The sequence below is a fragment of the Verticillium dahliae genome, genomic scaffold, assembly GCF_000150675.1.
Source record: "Verticillium dahliae VdLs.17 supercont1.27 genomic scaffold, whole genome shotgun sequence".
NCBI lineage: Eukaryota > Fungi > Ascomycota > Sordariomycetes > Glomerellales > Plectosphaerellaceae > Verticillium > Verticillium dahliae.
This window is the reverse complement of record NW_009276928.1, coordinates 412,259-421,620: the sequence shown is the minus strand read 5'-3', so window position 1 is coordinate 421,620 and position 9,362 is coordinate 412,259. Positions and strand designations below refer to the sequence as shown.

The 9,362-nt window shown below is 51.9% G+C and overlaps 2 protein-coding genes across 2 annotated transcripts in view; one reads left to right on the top strand and one right to left on the bottom strand.

Annotated features, from left to right (window-relative positions):
• Window positions 1-4,005: 4,005 nt before the first annotated feature.
• VDAG_09833 (uncharacterized protein) lies at window positions 4,006-5,681 on the top strand (the record flags this gene model as incomplete). The annotated part of the gene is made up of 4 exons (XM_009654692.1): window positions 4,006-4,145; window positions 4,280-4,352; window positions 4,403-4,716; window positions 4,775-5,681. The coding sequence occupies 4 exons, from the start codon at window positions 4,006-4,008 to the stop codon at window positions 5,679-5,681; spliced, it is 1,434 nt and encodes a 477-aa protein (XP_009652987.1).
• Window positions 5,682-9,170: 3,489 nt separating this feature from the next.
• Window positions 9,171-9,362, bottom strand: part of VDAG_09832 (flavoprotein oxygenase) — a gene marked incomplete at both ends in the record, with an annotated part of 1,327 nt that continues 1,135 nt past the window's right edge. Inside the window, one exon of the mRNA XM_009654691.1 lies at window positions 9,171-9,291. Coding sequence (XP_009652986.1) covers window positions 9,171-9,291 — 121 coding nt within the window. The remainder of the gene's footprint in view (window positions 9,292-9,362) is intronic.

Sequence of the window (9,362 nt, the reverse complement as noted above, 5' to 3'; positions counted from 1 at the left end):
TGCGGCCTGTGGTTCCGGGTGAGCTTGTTCATAAGCCCTTTCTTCGTCTGTATCGATTTCCTGGGTCTCCGGCGTTACTTGCTGGGCCCATTTCTGAATTCGTCTTTCCTTCCTGGTGGTGACCATCATGGCCAGGGTTCTTTGTCCCGTAGGTGCCCTGGGGAACCATCCATTCTGTTCCTTACTGTCTTTGTGGGTCAGGCAATCGTCCTGGTAACAGAAGGTCCAGTTAGTTTTGGCATGGTCCTGGTGTTGAGTATGGTTGAGCTGTCGTTCGTTTACGGGTTTCCAGGGCTTCTTAGGTTGCCGGCATTCTCGAGCCATATGCCCGTTTTTGCCGCAGTTGTAGCATTTCATGTCCTTGAGATCCTTCGGTTTGCCATGTCTGGTATTGTCGAGCTCCATGGGTCCTGCATGGGTGGTCTGTCCCCAAGCCGTGCTGACGCGGGGTTTGTCGTGCTGGTACTTGCGTCCTTGATTGGATCGGTGGTGGGGAATGCGAGGGTTCCATGGTCCTATAGCGGGCTTTCGTCCCTTTTCTATTCTGCGTTCGTACTGGCGATCGTCGATTTTGACGGCCATGGCGATGTACTCGGTGAGGGTTTCGGGTCTATCCTCCCGGATGAGGTCGTCCTTGACGGCGTCTTTGAGTCCTTCGTAGAAACGGGCCATGAGAGCGGACTCTGTCCAATCGAGTCGACTGGCTAAGAGTCGAAACTCCGTGGCGTACTTAGTGGCTGGCCCGGTCTGTTTGAGCTGAAGGATTTTTCTTTCGTTTTGTCGTTCCTCGTCCACGTCCCCAAACGCTCCTTTAATGGCTTCTTCGAATGCGTTCATACCTGCGTAGATGTCCTGGGTGGCCTGCTTCATATCTTCTTTCTTGGTGTGGGTGGAATAGTCCCTAATGAAGGGTTCGAACCAGTGCAAGGCGTCCCCTTTGAGGTAAGAGGAGGCGTTGGCGACCTTCTCGCCCCAGTACTTAAGTTGGCCCTCATTGGCTTTGTGGTACTGGCGTACCTGGGTGATGAAAGACTGAAGTGCCCTAGGGTTGCCGTCGAATGACTGAGGGGGAAGAGCCTTCATGCTCGTTCCGCCTTGAAGTTGTTGCATTGAGGCTCGGAGCTGTTCGTTCTCCGAACGGAGCTCCTGGATCATAGCGGCCAAGTTGCTGGCGCTGTTTCCGACGCTGTTGGTGGACATTGTTCCTGTGGTAAGTATTGCTCAGTGTCACAAGGTAAACCTACTGAACAAGAGTGATCAAAATGTTACGACCTGGCAGCTTCCGAAGGGGGAACACTGTCAGAGGGTTAGGGTTGCTGTTTGCAGAAGCTTAGGTTGTGACTCTGAGACGATGTGGTGTCGTAAGGCGTTGCGCACTCGTTACAATGGATACAAGGTAAGACTTAGATTGATCACTGTCGTGAGAAAGAATGTATCTACAAGTACCGAATGCCCGTCCTTATATACCTGTCATTCTGTCCTTGTCGTGTTGGGTTGGTGAGTCCATGTTGGATGGCTCACCTTTCTTGTCGTGATCCTGTTGCTTGGGTCACGGTGTGGTTAGTGACCGGATCACTTTGAGAATCGTGATCTGGTCACGGTCACGTGAGTGATCCTGTGGGTCCGTGCGGCGCGTCCGATCGCCTGCGGGGTGTCCTGCCTGGTGTCCTGGTGACGACCGGGCTGGGGCGTTACAGCTATTTATAATAAAATCGATATTAAGATCCTTCTTAACCCTTTAAATAAAGCATATAATATTAATATCCTTTAGAATAATATTAAACTCTTATTATAGTTTTTTAGCGCTCTCTAGCTCTATTATAGAGCTATTATTATAATCTAAAGAGCTTATTATTATTAAGTTTATAAAGCTTTAATATAAATAGTTAATTATTCCGTTTAGCTTCGTTTTTCGGGTTTTATAGTTAGCGATATAGCTTAGTAGTAATCTTAGTCGTAGGAGTCCTAAGATATTTAAAATAGATAGTACTCCTATAGATTACGTAATAAAGGAATTCCCTATTATTAAGCTTATATAAGAATCTTAAAGTATTTAAAAATAAAATAGTACTTTTACGATTACTTATAAAGCGTAATTAATAAGCTTATATATAGTAAATATATTATTTATAAGATCAATCCTAATTTCTCTAGCTCTAGCTATTCTATATTATATTAAATATAATATTAATTAATATTAAAAGGGCTTTATTGCTTCTATAAACCCTAATCTAGTACTTCCGCTATATTTACGAGCTCTAAATAGGTAGGGTATCTAATAAGTCTTATAATAGTTAATTCTTTTCTTCTCTGAGTTACTACTACCTACGTGAGTTAGATATACCTATCTGCTCTTAGCGATCAGGTAAGCCGTAGTTCACGTGCTCCTGAGAGCAGGGGATCCCAGATATCACAGATACCTTAGATATCACCATCCTAACCACGGAGTTCCCTAATATTGGTTCAATAGCCAAAGCAAGAAGCACATAGACCCCAACACGCCCACTGCCTCGGCCCGCCTTAACACCAAGCCGCTAGGCACGCACCTTTCCTCTCCTCTTTTTACAATTTTGCCGACTACGACATTTCGCCTGCCCGCATAAGACCCAGTTATGGGCCGCAAGGCATCACTCGTTCCAGCCGTGGGCCGTCAGGCAACACGTTGCTATCCGGAGTAGCTACTTCGTCTGCGTTTCTTTTTTCGCCCGCCTGTGTAAGCCCCAATCATGGGCCGCAAGGCAACATTCGCTCCAGCCGTGGGCCGTCAGGCACCATGTTGCTGTCCTCGAGTACTTTTCGGATTTTGGGTTTTTGGAGCCTCTTGCCTCACTCAGCTTGGTTTCGCCAGCCCGCATAAGTCCCAGCTATGGGCCGCAAGGCAGCATACGCTCCAGCCATGGGCCGCCAGGCACCATGTTGCTGTCTACGATTACTGTGCAAATTTTGGTTTTTGGAGCCTCTCGCCTCACTCAGCTTGTTTTCGCGACCGAGCCTCGCCCGCCCGCATGAGTCCCTGTTTTGGGCCGCCAGGCACCATATCTGTCTTCGAGTCTTTTTCGAGTTTTGGCTTCTGGAGCCTCTCGCCTCACTGGGCCTGGGGCCTCTCGCCTCACTGGGCCTGGAGCTTCTCTCTTCACCCAGCTTTGAAGTCTCTCGCCTCACTGGGCTTGGAGTCTCCCACCACTTCAACATCCAAAGCCTTATTATGTATACCATGCTGCAAATTATGCTCTCATCCTCTTTCATGATGAGCCACATTATCTTCGAGTATTCTTGTTGAGATATCACATAACATGATTATGTTTACAATACATCAGGTAAACTTAGTAGAGGTTATAGTCTAGGATATATTACCACTGAATACGGAAACTTTCTCAATCATTAAGACCATTTGCCAATAGCATGCGCGTGGTGATCAATGACCTTCCACGACCCAAGTGATCCAAGCCATTCAGATTCTGATGTTATGATTGTGCATCTTGACAACTTGACAAAGTATGTCTTTTCATTACGACTGGCTCCAGTGCCTGTTGTAGGTCGACTTCCGGTACCTTGTGTTGGCAGAGGGCTTTGTGCTCACAAGCCTATGACAATGGATATCCGGTTCCATCAACTCTTCCGGTCTCGTTAGAGGGCACCCCTTGTGCGGCATGTGGCAGCTCAAATCTACAAGCAATGTAGAAGAAGTGGACTTTAGGAAGATGATATATATCAGGGGCCGCGTGGAAGATTACCTTCCCAGCGGCATCCCTCGGGGCCATAGGTACTGAAAAGAGACAGCTACATACAGCGGAAAGTGGGAAACCCTTAAACCAAGATGTGCCCTTTTCACTGTTTCCAGATGCTTAGTTACAGTATATGGGCAGTGGAAGCTAATTTTCAATGGACCACAACATGTCCATTTGATCATGAACAGCCCTCGAGTATGAGCTTATTTGCGTGTGTTCACTTCCGAGGTGATGATGATGTATTTATCGCCCCTGATAATCCTACATATTCAACAAGATGCCCTCGCCGCCGCCGCACCTGCCATTAGACCGCAAAGATAGCCGTACTCAAGTTGTCCGCCACCTCCGAGGTTGTAATGCTTGTGGGCACATGAACAAGACATCATGGGCCGCGCTCCTTCCTCTCTTATCAGAAAAGTTTGCGCTCCTTCCTTGTATTCACTTGGCCTGGTTCTCCATGACTCACCGCCCACTGAAGCTCAAAATTTTGTTCTCCCTTCTTGCCCCTTTCTGACATGCCAGAAATATCACCACCACCACCACCACCACAGCAGCAACAGCAACAGCAACACCACCCGCAACACCACCACCACTACCACCACTACCACCACCATCACCACCACAGTATGTTACCCACTGAACACTCAAGTGCTGGATGGCTGACACACAAGCAGATGAACGACACTACCAGCAACGTTGCCAAGGAGCAAGACTGGGCGGCTTCAGTCGAGCAGGACCTCAAGGGCGAGGTGACTGAGCCGTCCTCGTCTTGGGACAACGCCGCCGTCGACAACTCTTGGGCGGTCTCAGCCGAGCAGGACCTCACGGGCGAGGTGGCCGAGCCGTTCCCATTTTTTGAGCACGACGACGAAGAATACTGGGAGGACGAGGCCGAAGAAGCCCCCTCCAAGAACGACAAGAAAGACGAGGACAAGGAAGACGAAGGCCCCCCCGTCTGGTCTCTATATCCGGACGAGGTTTACCCTCGGTTCGACCACCAGGGCGCCTTCCCATTCGGGTGAGCCGCCGTTTACCACCGTTGCCAGTCGGCTTTATGCCCACCCCCATCCGACCCGCCCCCGACCCTCTGACCCCAAGCCCGAGCCTGCAAAGGTGTACGTCATGGTCGAAGACAACAAGGCTGACGAGGGGCTGGAGCATTCCGTCTATCCCTGGTTCATCACCATTACACGTGATCCAGGAGCCGACTGGCAGCCATACTGTGCCCAGCAAGACGGCCCTGAGAAAGATCCTCATACGGCCGGAAGGCTCATCGAACCGAAGAAGGGTTTCGCCGACTTGTACCCAAAAGGCTTTCAGATGCTCGTCGGCAACCAGGACAAGGCCAAGAAACCCCTGGACACGAAGGAATGCTTGCCTGGCGCCTCGCGAGCGTTCTATGGCTGGATCCCTAAGCGCTTCATGCCCAAGCGAGCGACCATCGGATACTGGGGCTTTGACGGGGACTGCATGGACAGACAATTTCGGGGGCTGCCAGCCACAAGCAGCGACGACAAACGGCGGAAGCAACCGCGCAAGATGGCCTCGTCGGCTGGGACTGTTTTCCGGAGCCCGGAGGGCAATACCATGCGGCTCTCGGTCAAGCTGCGGGAAGAAAAGGAGGCGGAGCAGCATCAAGCTCGGCAAACTCAGCACCCCTCCGACCCCTCCGACCCCCTCCTTCCCGCCCCCTCGCAGCGAGCACCTCGAGTGGAAGACGAGGCCAGCCTCCGGGCGCTGGACACATCTTTCGCGCTGCTGAACGATGCAACCTTGGAGGATTACCTGGAGCAAAGGGGCCTCGCCCAAGATTATGCGGCGGTCGTCGATGGCTTGCGCCAACTACGCGATCGATGTCGCCAGGACTCGACCGAGCTGCAACGCACCGACCCCAACCCTCGCCCCTCGCCCCTCGCCCACTCTCGCCTCTGCCGCCATGCCTCATCAACGTAGTGGGCCGCAAGGCACCACAAACGTGGCTTTCAGACCTGCCGCCGCCGCCGCCGGAAAGAACTTGGCTGAGATGGAGCGAGAAGACGAAGAGCAAAAGGCGCTTTTCACAAGCCAGAAAGCCAGATACCACGCTGGCGAAGAGATCAAGCTGAGCGAAGCATGCTCGAAGATGCTTCGTTACATGAAACGGAACCCTCCCGGCCCTCGGCAATAAACTCTTTAATGCGCAGTCTTCTGGGCCGCATGGCACCATCTTTCCTCCCGCGGGTGGCAAGTTCTTACTTGTTTACCCAACGGGCCGAAAGGCACCACCTCATCTCATGAGCCGCAAGGCACCATCGAGTTTGGGCTGTGGTTGTGAAGTTTAGCTGCTTATGTGGAAATGATGCGACCCTTCGGGGCCGTTGATCCGCCACCATGTCTGTTGCTTGCGATAGTCATGGAGGCGGAGGTCTCATAGCGATCTTCGGATCCTGTCGTGGCCATCCACACCTCGCGAGAGGCATTGCATTGCACAGACAGATGTTGGAGCAGACGTTGAAACACGATACAACACCTGCTTGAGACAATATCAATTAGCACGCATCACAAGATGGCCGGTTCTGTTTGTTGCTAGAGAAATCAAATCATGTGGCATCAGCTATGACGTTGTATACACGATGCTTCCAGTGCTAGTGACCAACCACACCCCCCGAACCAGGAATACGCGGAATTCCTCGCTTGTTAAAGGCAGTCCCTGACCCTGGAGTGAGACCCCATTTGCGCCAGTTCCAATTCCTGTAAGGGGTCAAGCTTTTCCACTCTCTCTAATGAACTGCCCTGGTCTACGAGAAGATAATCTCTGTGAACAAAGACGTGGACACGCTGGATTGGGTTCTGAATTGACGTGGCGTACAACCCTCGACTGGATACAGAAGTAATACCAACTTGTGCCTCCAAGCAGGCCCTTTCAACAAGTTGCCCCTTCACCGAGCCTTGGGTTGTTTCCACGTCTGGACACTCATCATGGTGTATGCACTACATGCCGCGTACTGACGACTGTCGGGAGACCTCTGCGGAGCCACGGCATAGGGGGCTGGTGTCAATGCTTGGTTTAGAGCAGCGCGAAGAGGTCTTCCACACGTGGTCCGCAGGCAATAGAAGAGAGGTAGGGGGTCGAAATGTATCTAATTTCTAGCCCCCATAGCTTAGAGCCCCCCCCCCCCCCCCCCCAAGCTGCGGAGGGCCAGAATTCAGATGTAATACGCCCCCATACCTATTATCCATCACCTGTAGACCACGTCTGGAAGGCCTCTTCACTCTGCTCCAAATCAAGCACTAACAACAACCAACCTGCCAGCCTTCGCGTCAGTTCAGTGTCCGCAAGGGTAGTAAACTTTCCCTCTCCATCGTTGACAGCCTACACTAGCCACCTTACTTATCACCGCCACTGACCTATCACCGCTACTGACCTATCGCCGCTACTGAACACCCAATAGCAGCGACTTTGCAACCTTCCACTTAGGCAGCTCCTTGAATCGCCCAAAAGAGGGGGAACGGCGAGAGGGCCATGGTTTCACTGGACTCTCAGACACAACCACTGGGCTCTTAGACGCGACCAAAAGCTTTCCCCTTGAGGACCATTGCTAGGCGGATAGAGGTGCCAACTCATGACGAGCAACGCTAGGAGTACAGCCAAGGCAAGGGAAGGCACTACATGAAAAGTGTTGAAGCTAAATTCCAAGACTAGAGCAGGCACACAAAGCCAGCAAGACGCGGTCCGCGAGAAGCAGCCGACCAGTACAACAAACCTAGAGGCGCTGAAACCACAGGAACCGAATCACATTCCAGCAGCATACTGCCCCCCGAACGACTCGAAATTCAATCCTACGAACTAGCGGACGACTAGAATATAGCCTGTCAGTGCGTGGCTTAGAGCCGAGTGAAGAGGTCTTCCACACCGAGTCCGCAGGCAATGATGATAGGTAGGGGGTCGGAATACATCTGAATGCTGGCCCTCCGCAGCTCCTGATATTCACATTCTCATAACCCTTAGCCCCCTGCCCGACCCCCTGCTTAGGAGCTCCGCAGGGCCACCTGACACTATCTTAACGGCCGAAGGACGGCCTACCGGCGCGGGCGTCTTTTTGCCTAGGTGGAATCGATAGCGGCGTTGAATAGACCATCTGTTGAACCAATATAGGGAATTGTCTGGGCTGGTGATCACCGTTTGTGATTCAGCGCTCTGGTGATGACGTGAGTTCCAAGTCACGCGCTCGTGGGAGCAGTGAAGTCAGTGATCGGTGAATCAATTAGATGGCGGCAATTCGGCTAGAGAGGGTCAATAATCATCACAAGTCTTACATCACCAACCCTACCTATTCAGAGCTCTCAGGCATAGCCAAAGTTATGAATCAGGGTTCACGTAAGGAGTGAAGCCCTCTCAACATCATCACTGTTATCATCATCACTAGCTACTTATGTATGGGAAGATGGTTTTCGTGCTTACGGGCTAGACGCTCCCTCAATGAACCCAGACTGGCGACCTCAAATACGAACAGACCTCTAGGTACACGAAAGGGTGCAGAGGCCCTTGATTCTTCTGAAAAACCTAGCGCGCTGTACAAGCACACGGCAATAAGAACACGCCATCGAGCCATTGCAAATTGACACCCTTTGCGTGTTCAAAGTGGCCTTGCTTGACCTTCATACTGCTGCCCTCATTCTGCTGCCCTCTACTGTGCCCTCTACCGCTGTCCTCTTCTGCTGGGGCCATGTGCCATGCCGTGGTCGATTCCTGTCTTCAGGTCAGCGATTGCAGCGAAATGCCGGAAGGGGCGGACTTGCTTATGTGCCACCAATCACCCTGCCTAATATCTTCTTCGACTGCTGCCGCGTCGCTGGTCGGCGGCTGTCGTTATTGTTGGCTCATATCGGCAGGCGTGGCCGTGGCTCGATGCTACAAGTAGTGTCTCAGCGCGCGAGGTTGCTCAGAGGACGGAGCTTGCTTACTTCTCGTTGACCTCTTGCAAGGTCATGCCACCGACTGCATGCTGGCATTCAGGAGCCGCATAACTCTTTCGATGGCTGTCGCTGTTGTTTGCTCGTGATGTACATGTGATTCTATGCCGTTGGCAGTATCTCGGTATGTGAGGTTGCTCAGAGGAGAAGCCGGACTCAGGCGTCAGGATTGGAGAGAACAGGAACAGAAGCGTCACAAGCCTTCTTCATGCGTCTGCACGTAGGTGCGTTACCGTGTGAGAAGTGATGCAGAGACCAAAAACTAGGATCAGATGAGCACAATGGTCCTGTTGAGAAACACGACTCAACCAGGCATCGCGACGTCCTAAAGGATTCAAGAGTCGAGAACAAAAGGGTTACGGACATGGATATGGAGGAACATTAGTTGGAGGAAAACAAACGCAACGATGCGCTGGGTGGCCTGCTGTGCCAGAAACTTTGCTGCAACAACAAGCAATCCTGACATGGCACGCCAGCAGGCAGGAGGCCCTATCGGACCAGTCTCGGCAACGGCGGAGGGAATACACAAGGCACTACGTAGCTGCCGACTGGATAGGATGAACCCATACAGGTGTCGATGGCTCTCGCCAAGTCCTCGTTCGAACCGTAGCTGGGAGGAGTGAGAAGAAAAAGTGGAGCGTCCAGCTCGGCAGCATACGTCGTACACCGAGTGAGCCGTAC